The sequence below is a fragment of the Dipodomys ordii genome, unplaced genomic scaffold, assembly GCF_000151885.1.
Source record: "Dipodomys ordii isolate 6190 unplaced genomic scaffold, Dord_2.0 Scaffold43, whole genome shotgun sequence".
Taxonomy (NCBI): Eukaryota; Metazoa; Chordata; class Mammalia; order Rodentia; family Heteromyidae; genus Dipodomys; species Dipodomys ordii.
This window is the reverse complement of record NW_012267259.1, coordinates 1,702,822-1,716,189: the sequence shown is the minus strand read 5'-3', so window position 1 is coordinate 1,716,189 and position 13,368 is coordinate 1,702,822. Positions and strand designations below refer to the sequence as shown.

General features: G+C 38.5%; 1 protein-coding gene across 1 annotated transcript in view; it reads left to right on the top strand.

Annotated features, from left to right (window-relative positions):
• Dym (dymeclin) overlaps positions 1 to 13,368 on the top strand; it is a 149,842-nt gene that overhangs the window by 24,910 nt on the left and 111,564 nt on the right. The window contains exon 3 of the mRNA XM_013018882.1: positions 12,956 to 13,008. Within this exon, the coding sequence (XP_012874336.1) occupies positions 12,956 to 13,008 (53 nt within the window). The remainder of the gene's footprint in view (positions 1 to 12,955; positions 13,009 to 13,368) is intronic.

The following is a 13,368-nucleotide window of genomic DNA, read 5'->3' as shown; positions in this document are numbered from 1 at the left end:
ACTTCTAGTTTTTCTGGTGGTTTATTGGAGGTAAGAGTCTCATGGATTTTCCTGCCTGGACTGGCTTTGTACTGTGATCCTCAAATCTTAGCCTCTTGAGTAGCTAGGATTACAGGCATGCTACTAATGCCCAGCATTTTATTCTTACATTGTGGCATTACTCAAAGTTGCTTGAGTAGCTTCTGTATTTCTTCCACTTGTGAAGTGAAGACACTCCTATTACACAGTCAGCTTCTGAAAGTTTTGAACAAATGTTGAATGAAACAATCATGTTGAGATAACTTTGAATAATGTATCAGACAATGTAAAATGTAGGTTAGTCCAGTAATTTATTTTGCATGTCAGCAATTAATGTACAAGTATGTTCCAGCATATTTTGTGTGTGTGTGTGTGTGTGTGTGTGTGTGTGTGAGCATGTGTGTGAGCGCACGCGCCAGTCCTGGTGTTGAACTAAGGGCCAGAGCTTTTTTGCTAAAGGCTACTGCTTTAAAGGCTACTACTTAGACCACAGCTCCACTGTTGGTTTTTGAGTGATTAATTGTAGGTAAGCGTTTCATGGGGACTTTTCTGGCTTCGCACATGACCCTCAGAACTCAGCCTTTGAGTAGCTACGATTACAGTCATGAGCTACCAACCCTGGGTCACTTTTGGCTTTTTATTTTTTATTTTTGCTGGTCGTGGGGCCTGAACTCTGGGCCTGGGCACTATCCCTCAGCTCTTCAGCTCAAGGCTAGCACTCTTAACACTTGAGCCACAGCTCCACTTCCAGCTTTTTCTGATTATGTGGTGCTGAAGAATCGAACCCAGGACCTCATGCGTGCAAGGCAAGCTCTCCACGACTGAGCCACCACCCCAGCCCCCTCACTTTTGGCTTTTTGATGCTTAATTGGAGATAAGAGTCTCATGGACTTTTCTATCTGAGCTGGCTTCAAACCCAGATCCTCAGATCTTAACCTCTTGAATAGCTAGAGTTATAGGTGTGAACCACTAACAAGTATGTTTCTTTTGTAAACTTTTCTATAATATTTTAAAAAATTGAGATGATAATGGGTTTGAATTCAGAGCCCTGAGCTTGCTTAACTGGTGCTCTTCCACTTGAGCCATGCCTCCGTCCCTGTTTTTTGCTTTTTTTTGCAGATAGGGCCTTGTGAACTTGTCTGCCTATAATGGCATTGAACTTCCCTCTCAGCTCCAGAGTAGCTATGATTATAAGCACTTGCCATGGGTGCCTGCCTCAACAATATTTTCCCAAATCTTTTCCCTTCTTGAAAAATATGCTTTAAGATACATCATAAAGATTACTTTCAACTTATTTTTAGCTAAACAATCTCAAACTTCTGAGATAGGAAAATTAAGATCAATGAAGGTTGGCTAAATGTATAATTACTTGGTTCAGTATTTTAAAAATGAACCATTTTTCTCTATAGAGCGTAAAGAACTTTAAAGAAAATCTAATTGTATGTGGTGCTATAGTTTGGATGTGGTTTGCTCTTAAGGGTTGGTATTAGGAGCTTGGTCCCCAGTGTGGCTCCTTGAAGAGTTGGTGGGACTTTTTAAGAGAAGAGATGCTATGAGAGGATGTTATTGGCTCCTCCCCCTCTTCTGGCTTCTTGTCTTGCCTTCCATCTATCTGATCTCCCTGTACATGTGATTCCACTATGATGCCATCTGCCCTCATGTGTCCCAGCCAAGGGAACTCTTAACTCGAAGCCAGAGTGAGGGGCTTGTACAATCTTTGACTTTCAGCTTCAAAATTATGCATTAAATAACTGCTAGCTGCAGTTATTTCCTTATAAGTAGCAGAAAATAGACTAATAATCAAGATACTTTTTGTTGGATAAGTTATTTTTAGGTTGTAGTATCTTTCTCTATCAATTGATTTCCTTTTTTTTGTTGGTTGTTGGGCTTGAATTCTGAGCCTGGGCTCTGTCCCTGAGCTCTTCAGCTCAAGGTGAGTGCTCTACCACTTGAACCACAGCACCACTTCCAGTTTTCTGGGGGCTAATTGGAGATAAGAGTCTCAAGGACTTTCCTGCCCGGGCTGGCTTTGAACCGCAATTCTCAGATCTCAGCCTCCTGAGTAACTAGGATTACAGGTGTGAGCCACCAGTGCCTGGCTTGATTTCCTTCTTTTCTAAGATTACATATTATTCAGCCTTCTTTTTGTTTTTCCTCTCAAAAATTTTAGCAAGTATTTATTTTAGTGTGGATAAAGTAGGAAGAGAATGGAAAGAAAAAGGGTGAGGGGGAGGGAAACAATTCCTGCAATTTCCCATGCAGGAAATAGGAGTAAAACACTCAGAGTAGTGTCAATCCCTTATTTTTTTCTTTAATCCTTCAAGGCTGAAGCCATGGTACCTCTGATGTTACTTAAAAATCCAGTTTGAGCAGATGAAGCAGAAGGAGAAAGATGGGTTGACAGGAAGAGAGAGACAGTGTGGACATAGGAAAAAAGCACTGAAAGATAGAAGCCACTAAAGGAGTACAAACAATTCCTGGTGCTACATATTGACTCCATTAATAATACTGCTGATCATTAAGTCACCAGTTTTACTGTGCTGCTTTTATTAATTACTTGTATTTCCTTGCAGATTGTATCCTGTCTCACCTGATAATACCAGATAAAACTTCCTGTAAATAATTTTAGCACATTTTCAGATGTGACAGTTATCAGGAATATTGTTTAATCTGAGATTCATGTTATGTGTTTATTTTGGTTGTAGAAACTTGAATTCTAGGGCTACAGTTTTCATATGAAAGTAAGTTTATTCCACGACAACAAATTTTTGTTGCTGTTTATTCATCAGTTTTGGAAAATTGCTTGACATTTAACAATGATATACTCTGTTGACCAGTGAAAGGATTGTGTGCTTTAACATTGAGCTCTGGTCTTTTGTTCTTTCACTTTGAACTGGTGAGATATGTCCCCTGAGGTGGTTGTGGACAGACAGATGTATCCATCAAGACCAGGATAATTTTGTTCTTGTCACCTGAATTGTGGCTGATGACATTTGGAAATACTTTCTGCTTCAGTAGCTTACAATTGATCATCTGTCTTTATAATAAAACATCCATAACTTTTTACTTAATATTGGCTACACTTTAAAATGTTTCCTGTCAAATCCAATTCTGTTCACTAGACTGAAGTTATAACTGGAGCTGTTTGTCATGCTGTAATGTGCAGTTAAAACCACTTTGTAAATTATATATTTCAGTATACTCCATCTCCCATAATATTTAATGCAAAAATTGACTGATACTACTTAAGAATTTAGGTGGTGCTGAATGGAATTTGTTCTAAGTTTGCAATAACTTGGTAGCAATTTACTAGTTAGACATCCTAGCCTTAATGAACGCCTTTATGAAGGCCATGTAGAATATTTTAGAAGAAATCTATATTTGCAATAGAATGTTTTCTGATTATTTACTGTCAGCATATGCGTATATAAGTATAAAAATAACTAGATTTGGTGTCAAAAGATGTATTTGCAATTTTGCAAATTTAACATTATGAGAGGTTATAAGTCAGTGTTAGGTAATTGGTTAAGTCTTTCCATCATGTAATTTGTGAAACTCATTAGAATGGAAGCATTCATTGACATAGCAAATGCACTTCTAGAGTTCATGTTGAGATAATTGCATAATTTCATGAATATATGTAGAAAGATATGTAAAGATATTTGTAGCATTATTTATGATAGAAAATTGCTAATAATGTAAATGTTCACAATGAGGAGTTTGAATAAATAAATAAAAAAATGCCATATCAGCATGCAGAGACAATCATTAAACATGATTATATGTTTATAAACATAGAAAAGGACCTCTCAAGTGATTAAAGCTAAATTACATAGCATAATCTTGTTTTTGCAATACCATGTATAAAGATGTGTATACTTAACATTTTCTTGCAAATGTGGATAACTCTATAACTAAATGGTCTACTATTTAAACTGCTTTTGAAATAATGTAGTTTTTTTTTTTTTTTGCTAGCCATGGGCTTGAACTCTGGGCCTGGGTACTCTCCCTGAGCATTTCAGCTCAAGGCTGGCACTGTACTACTTGAGCCATGGCTCCACTTCCAGCTTTTTCTGTTTATGTGGTACTGAGGAATTGAACTCTAGGCAAGCACTCTACCACTGAGCCACATTCCCAGCCCAGATTTTTTTTTTTTAATATACAGAGAAATTTCTAGAATCCTTTGGTCAGTTTTCTCTTACTCTTAGATCTTCATTAAAGCATCAAAATGAGATTGAAATTGTTACAATCCCCAGAGCTTATTGAGATTTCTATGATTGGTTATACATACATACAAACATACATTGATTTACATGTGTTTTATCATATGTGTAGATTCATAAAACCACTGCCACAGCCGAGATACAGAACTGTTACAACCTGACAACTATCTTGTGCTTTTTCTTTCTTTCTTTTTTTTGGGTCCGGTCATGGGGCCTGAATTCTGGGCCTGGGTACTGTCCCTCAGCTCTTCAACTCAAGGCTAGCGCCCTACCACTTGAGCCACAGCGCCACTTGCGGCTTTTTTCTTTTTGTTTATGTGGTGCTGAGTAATCGAACTGAGGGTCTCAGGCATGCAAGGCAAGCGCTCTACCACTGAGCCAACTTCCCACCCTCTCTTGTGCTTTTTCTTTTGGCCTTTCCTCCTTATCCCTATCTCCTGGCAGCCATGAATCCATTTTTTTCTATCTCTACTTTTATTTTAGGAATACTATGGAAATGGAATTATACAATGTGTAACATTTTGAGATTGCCTCTTTTTCAGACAGCATACTGTCCTTAAGATTTCTTGTTATGGGCTGGGAAGGTGGCTCAGTGGTAGAATGCTTGCCTTGCATGAGGCCCTGGGTTCAATAAACAGAAAAAGCCAGAAGAGGTGCTGTGGCTCAAGTGGTAGAGTGCTAGCCTTGAGCTGAAGAGCTGAGGGACAGCGCCCAGGCTCAGAGTTCGAGCCCCATGACCGACGAAAAAAAAAAGAAAAAAAAGATTTCTTGTTATGAATCATGTTAGTGAGATAAACAAGCTCAGAGAGACAAATGGCACTTGTTTTCTGTGATATGTAGAAGTTAGATGCAAAATACACTGGGATATGATAAATTATACAAGATTCTAGGGCTGGGAATGTGGCTTAGTAGTAGAGTGATTGTCTGGCATGCTTGAAGCCCTGGGTTTGATTCCTCAGTACCATATAAACAGAAAATGCCAGAAGTGGTGTTGTGGCTCAGGTGGTAGAGTGCTATGCTAGCCTTAAGCAAAAAAGCAGCTTAGGGACAGTGCCCAGGTCCTGAGTTCAAGCCCTAGGACTGGCAAAAAATGGATTCTAGACACTCACACACAGTGATACCAAAAGAGGATACTCTTAGGGGAGAAAAGCAAAGGCATGATGCCTATCTAACCTCCTTATATTTATATAAACAAACTCCAAGATACAGAAATAAGAGATCTCTTTTTAAAAAACATTTTAATTTATTTTTTATTTTGTTCATGGTTCTGTTTTCTTTTTAAAAAAATTTTTTTTTTGGGTCCGGTCGTGGGGCCTGAACTCTGGGCTAGGCACTGTCCCTCAGCTCTTCAGCTCAAGGCTAGCGCTCTACCACTTGAGCCAAGCACCACTTCCAGCTTTTGTCTTTTTGCTTATGTGGTGCTGAGGAATTGACCTCAGGGCCTCATGCATGCAAGGCAAGCGCTCTACCACTGAGCCACCTTCCCAGCCCTCTTTTTAAAATTTTTATATTATTTTAAATTGCTGTACAAAGGAATTACATTTAACAAAGCAATTTATGAATACGATATATCTTGATCAATGTCACCCCTTTATGTATGGTATGTGTGTCTATCTTTCGAAGGATAGGGGTTAGGCACAGAATTCAAGGAAAAATGGGTAAAAAAGTGCAGCAGTGGAGCTCACTGGACTCTGATGAAAGTGAACTATACGGGCTGGGAAGGTGGCTCAGTGGTAGAGCTCTTGCCTTGCATGCCAGAGGTCCTGGGTTCGATTCCTCAGCACCACATAAGCAAAATGAAAAAAGCCGGAAGTGGTGCTGTGGCTCAAGTGGTAGAGCGCTAGCCTTGAGCTGAATTGCTGAGGGACAGCGCCCAGGCCCAGAGTTCAGGCCCCACGACAGGATCCCCCCCCCCAAAAAAAGTGAACTATACAAGTTGTGGGTGGATATCAGGGGAAAGGACTAGGAGAGAGAGGAAAGGGAAGACTCTGCAAGAAAGAAAATTTACTCATTACCTGACTCATGTAATTGTAATCCCTTTGTACATCACCTTTATAATAAAAAATAAAGTACATTAAAAACATAAAAATGCAGTTTAGCAAAAAAAGCCCCACAGAAAACAAAGATTTCTTTCTTTTTTGGGGGGGGTCTGGTTGTGGGGCCTAAACTCTGGGCCTAGGCGCTGTCCCTCAGCTCTTTAGCTCAAGGCTAGTGCTCTACCACTTGAGCCACAGCGCCACTTCCAGCTTTTTCTGCTTATGTGGTGCTAAGGAATTGAACCCAGGGCCTCATGCATGCAAGGCAAGCACTCTACCACTGAACCACCTTCCCAGCCTGAACTGTGAAGTTTTATATGTTAAGTATTTGCTACTTAATACTGAGGAGTTTTGCCAAGTAAATGAGAAATATTGCTATCCATTATAACTCACCATACTTCTATTGCAATAAAACTTTAATGTCAATAGAAATCAAAGCAGCTTTTGGGAGGCTAAGGCAATAGAATTGCCAGGTTCAAGGCCAGACTGGACTACTGGTAAGTCCCTGTCTCAAAAAATAATATAAACAAACAAGAAGCATATACACATAATGTGAAATGTATTTTTGTTCACCAATTTTTTTACATTTTTAAATTGATATGTTAGTTATATTAGGGGGTTTTATTTTGACATGTCCATATAGTTTGTTTTGAGACCAAAGTTTTTACTATATATGTAGCTGCCAAGTTTGTGATCCTCCTGAGTGTGCCTTCCTAAATTCTGGATTTAGAAGTGGGCACTACCCCAACCAGTTGTTACCAATAGCCCTTTGACACAGCTGCTTTGATACTATTTCAAAATGTTAACCACTAATGATGTTTCCTACTTCCTTCCAGTGTAAGGTTAGTAACTTATTTGCTGTTATTAAGGAATAAATATTTGAAAATTATCTTTAATACTTGTATTTTGTTTTATAGTTAATTGAAGGTTAGAGAATTCACAGTGATTGAGCTGTGTGCTAGATGCCTTCTACACATTGTTATATGGCTCTCACAGCTATCCTGTGAGACAGTAGTGTCCTTGTATTTTGCAGAAGAGGGATCAGATTTTCAATTTAGTAATGTGTATAGGTAGATTGTTCTAATAGGGAATGAAGTACTGGAACTTAAATATGTAGTTGTATAATCCGTACTCTTCATCATATTGAGGAACACAGCATTTTCAGTAACTGGCTAATAATAGACAATTCACATGCAGTTTGGCCATTTTGTTAATTAATGTCAATGTTTAAATCCAGAGGTAATATGCTTGGTGGACATGTTTTGAAATGACCAGTTGCAAATCCATCCTGTTTCATTCTTGTTGGAAATCTTTAGTATTTTAATTTGCTATATTGTCGCGTCCGTCTTGACCAGCAAGAAAGACGCAACACCGAGCTCTTCTCTCAGCAGTTTATTCAGGACCTTTGAGCATTCTTCTGACCCCGTGGAGAATCCCACACAACCTTAAGTACCCACTGGGTAACCAACCCTGATATGCCACGTGGGAGCCATCAATAGGTCCAGGTACGCGGAAGCAAGCCAGATTCTATGCCTTAGCCAAATAAGGAGTTGTTTACCATAGAGAGCACTTGCCATCGGGAAGGCAGAGGGCGGAAGCCGGAGCCATCTTTAAGGTGCGGCTGCACGCAGCTCTCTACACTATATGATTTTAGTGGAATATTAGTAGACTTTTTAAAGATGTCTGTGTTCTAATTTAGTGACAGACATTTTTTGTTGTTGTTGATTGTGGGCCTGAACTTTGGGTCTGGGCACTGTCCCTCAGCTCTTCAACTCAAGGCTAGTGCTGTACCATTTGAGCCACAGTGCCACTTCTGGCTTTTTCTGCTTATGTGGTGCTGAGGAATCGAATCCAAGGCAAGGATTCTACCACTGAGCCCCCAGACAATTGTTCTTTATCTGAGTCTGTGGCCTAATGCTTAGCAACAGTGGTTCTTATGACCTGACTTAATGGAATTGTAACTATTTGGTACAACTACTTGATAATAATAAAGTTGCAGTGGGGAAACTCTTCTGAGTCTTACATATATGTTGGTAGAGGCACTATTCTAATGTTTTTCATTTTGCTACAATTTTCAGGATGGTAGGAGGCATACTTGGGACACATGCTGCTTTGTGCGGTTTGAGAGTGTGTGGGTTTTTTTGTGTATAATGACCCTTCATTACATTTAGGAAAAAGTATATTAAGATTCTTGTTTCCAATTCTTGGAGTTCATGTTGATACACTTCATTATATATGGTCTTAGGCACTTAGCAATTGGGCTATTGAGATCTCCTGTTAAGAATATCACAGGCATATTCAAGTTATTACAAATGAGGGAAACCATGCAACCTACTTTTCTTTGGGCCTGGCTTACCTCACTTATTATAATTTTTTCTAGGTCTTTCCATTTCCTTATAAATGGGGCAATGTCGTTCTTTCTGATGGAAGCATAGAACTCCATTGTGTATATATACCACATCTTCTTGATCCATTCTTCTACTGAGGGGCATCTAGGTTGGTTCCATATCTTAGCTATGGTAAATAATGCTTCATTGAACATGGTTGTGCTGGTAGCATTAGTATGGCCTTGTTTGTGGTCATTTAGGTAAATGCCCAGGAGTGGGATTGCTGGGTCATGGGGGAGCTCTATGTTTAGTCTTTTGAGGAACCTCCTTACTGCTTTCCAGAGTGGCCGAACAAGTTTGCACTCTCACCATTAGTGTGGTAGTGTTCCCTTATGGCAACATCCCCACCAGCATCTGTTGTTCATTGGATTTCTCACTAATGGCCATTCCTACTGGGGTAAGATAGAATCTCAATATTGTTTTGATTTGCTTTCTTTTATGGCCAGAGATGTTGGGCATTACTTCATGTATCTATTGGCCATTCTTATTTCCTCTTCAGAGAAGTCTGTCTTTAAGTCTTTAGCCCACTTGATAATGGGGTGGTTTTTTGAGGATTATTTTTTGGGGGGGATTTAATTTTTGAGCTCTGAGTATAGGTTCTCATTATGTTCTGTAGGCAGTTTTATTTCTGTCATAGTTTTCTGTATCCTTTGTCTTGTATATAAATTTATCTGATTGATGGAAGGGAAAGGGAATAACAGAAACAGCAGGGCAAAAGGGTGAACTAATCAACAATGATACACTGTGTTGGAAATGAACTATACAATGGGGGAGAGGGGAGGGGAGTAGCAAGGGGAAAGCAGGAGAAAATGAGGAAGGGGGTAACAGTGTTTAAAAAGTACTCAGCCGGGTGCTGGTGGCTCACGCCTATAATCCTAGCTACTCAGGAGGCTGAGATCTGAGGATCGAAGTTCAAAGCCAGCCCGGGCAGGAAACTCCATGAGACTCTTATCTCCAATAAAACCACCAGAAAACCAGAAGTGGCGCTGTGGCTCAAGTGGTAGAGGGCTCTCCTTGAACTGAAGAGCGCAGGGACAGTACCCAAGTCCAGAGTTAAAGACCCACAACCAACAAAATAAAACAAAACGAAAAGTAACGTACTCATTACCTTACTTATGTAACTATAATCTCCCGTTCATCACTTTTACAGTAAAGATATATATTTAAAAAAGATTCTTGTATGAAAGATTGTATGTATGAAAGGAGAGATTAGCACTCCTCTTGACAAGGATGGAAGAGGCCCTTGGGCCTGACAACACACATACGGTTAAGGCATTGCCACCTACTTCGTGGCATCTAACCATCATTTAATGTATTTAACTTATACTATGATTTTTTTTTGTTTCGCTTGAATGTTTTTCCCCCACAGTATAACCCTTGTATTTGATGTCGGTGCCCTACATCTTGTATATACATTTTTCTAATTTGGGGAGAGGAAGGGAAATAACAAAATGCTGAAATAAGGATACAGGTTGACCCATTGTAACAATGAGATGTACAAGACACTATGTTGAAAACAAACTTTACACCTTGGGGAGGGGGAGGAGTTGGGGAGATGGGGAGGGAAGGGATGGGAGGGGAAAAACAAAGGAAGAGGTAACAATGCTCGATAGGAAATGTACTCATTACCTTACTCATGTAACTGTAACCCCTCTGTACAGTATTTTTACAATAAGAAACATAAAGATTCCTCATTCTCTTGATCTGTTTTACCTTGCCTGTCTTCTCTTTTATTTATACCCCAGTAACTTAACTTTGTTACGATGTATGTTGTCAGATTCATTGAAGGTGGCATAAATTACTATAATTGTTTGAAACTTAGATGAAGTTTGACTGTATTTTTGATATTTCTTGCTGTAGTTCTATAGCGGAAGTCTTATAGGAATGTGTATAGAATTTGAGGTTGGTGTTGATAACAGATTTCTCCCTAAAGATTTATGAAATCAAAATAAGAGAGTGAATACATAAAAAAAATTGATTAATTGATTAGGGAAGCCCAATGAAGATTCTAAAAACTAGAAAAATCCCCATCCCTATTTCAGATTTTCTTATGGGGAGGTATGTATGAGATCCTTGGGCATAGCTTTCTAGTCCCTTTAGTTCCATTGTTCATTGGGATGTCACCAGCAAAAATGAGATTACTGTTCTGTGACTCCATTTGTGCTGCTGCCAGAATTATGGTCATGGTCTGAGAAGAAGGTCTCTTGTGTGCCATATTACTTCAGATAGAATCATATCTGGTCTTAGATCAATATGGTTGTTTATCTAGCATTTAGTTTGTTTAGTGAAAAGTTCAACTAATAGATTACTCATTTTAAGTATTGATCCCTAACCTCTCACTGTGGACAGTTTTCTAATTGACTATGTAGATTTGGATTTTATGTATATAGCACATTTGAAGTACTCTGTGTGGTACTAATTTACTTAATCTGAATTAGTATGAATATTTTCTCCTTTTTAAAATCTCCTCTTTGTATGTTTCCAGTGCTCCAAATCTGCCTTCTGAATCAACACTTGGTTTCTAATTGTAATTGTCTTGGAAACATTGGCATATTTTTGCAATACCATTTTACTTTTATTTACGGCAAATGATGATTTGTTAGTTGCCTGCTGCCAGAACATCTGAGCTCATTTGTTTAACTAAAACAGTACTGTGCATAGATGCCTATAACAGGCAGCAACAGTTACTAACCACCCCAGTTGCTTACCACCTCATTATGGCTCTAAATCAAGCAAATGGGAAAGCAGATTATTCCTACATGTTTCAAGAAACTAGAGAATGGAGGGATGAGAGGAAAGAAATTCTATTATAACAATTAGTGTGTTGGTTTTGGCAGAAGTGTGCCTGGCTGATTTCTTTTATAGAAATATTTCAGAGTGCAGAAATTACAGGCACATTGCGAAAGAACCCTGCAAGTCCTTTATTGAACAGATAATTACCAAGTGTTTTCCTCCAGTGAAACCAGTCATGGTGGGATATGTGAGTGAACAATGCACTTTTCCTGTTTTCATAGAGAACCGAAGATGCTTTAGCCCAGAAGTGGTGATTGCTCAGGAGGTGGGGGCAATACTGGCCCAGGTACTAAGAGCCAGGCTTGTACATAACTGCAAGTGCTAGCTGGCTCACCACAAGGGGGAGCTTTCAAAGGGAAAGGAGATCATTATGACCAAGAAAGATCAGCTATTTACATTTGGAAATAAGTAAACATCTTTAAAATCCCTCCCCCAGACCCCACTACACTGTGCTCGATATTTAAACCCATCTCGTGCCCTCTAGGATAAATAAGCACTACCACTGAGATTTATATCCAATTATCTTTAAAATATTTTAACAAAAATTTAAACTTGAAGGCTGAATGTAGGAAGTTTCTTGAGGAGCAAGAAGAAATAATTTTGTCATCTTCACAAGAAGTACAAGATAGTGATATTCATTTATACAGTTTTTACTAAATATCTGCTTTATGCTAGCCTGGGAGCACCACGATGAAGAAACAGTTGACACACACACACACACACACACACACCACGATGAAGAAACAGTTGACACACACACACACACACACACACGCTCAGTTTTATGATTGGATACTTACTTGATCTTACATGATCAAAGGTTTTCTAGAAAAAGCCATGTCCAACCACCCTTATCCCTTTTAAGGCTAAATAATATATTACAAATAAATGAGAGCACTATGAGTTGGGTGTCCTGTCTAAGAAATGATTGCCAAATTTAAGCGTAAACCTTTTCCAAAGGGTTTCTTCTAAAGACTTCTGTCCATCTTTGTCTGTCTGTGCCTTTTGTGTCCACATCTGTTTCTGTATGTTTGTCTCCATCTGTGTATGTCTGTGTCCTTTTATATATTTGAAAATTGTTGAAGCTTGTATATGTATTCTCGCCTTCATTTTCTTTTTAACTGATAGAGTATTGCAGGTGTCAATGGTACAATGTATATCTCCTAAAAATGCTGACATTTTTCTAAATAATTATAATTTTATTAGCAGTTCTTCTTTAGAATTGGACAAATGGAGCTCCTACTTTGTGCTCACTACTTTGGAGTGCCTGTCTTGAATTTTTTGGTTTTCTTCCACCTAAACCCATCTCTGAGCACTTTCATAGTGAAGGTTAATTTTCTTAACTACATTGAAAATTGAAGCTTCATTTCTTATTGCTGATTTTGTTTCCCATGTTTTCTTATTTATTTTTCTCTCATTTATATATTCCTTTGATACTTAGTATTTAACAGATGTTTAATATTGTGGTTATACGTTATTTTCTTCTTTGTCTCTGCAGTACTGAGTTGAAGCTGTTAGAAGAGGCAACCATTTCAGTCTGCAAGTCTTTAGGTAAGATGGAAGAGTATGCATGTGTGTACATGTGTGTATGTGCACACATATGTGTATATGTGGAAGGAGCAGTACTTTCAACTATTTGTAATATTTTTCTTTTTTAAATTAGCATACATTAATACTATGAGGGGGTTTCTTTGTAATAATTCCCTAGATGTATCCACTGTACTTTGAACAATTTTATCCCTCCATTGTATTTCCATACCTCTTACCTTTTTTAAAAAAAGTTCTTAAATACTGGAGCAAGGGGTTTAAGAAATACTTAGGGAGAACTTTTCCTTAAACTTTAGCCTTTTGAATAATTTAGTTCCTGAATCAATAGGATCAATATTATAATGTTTCTTTTTTATTTTTTTT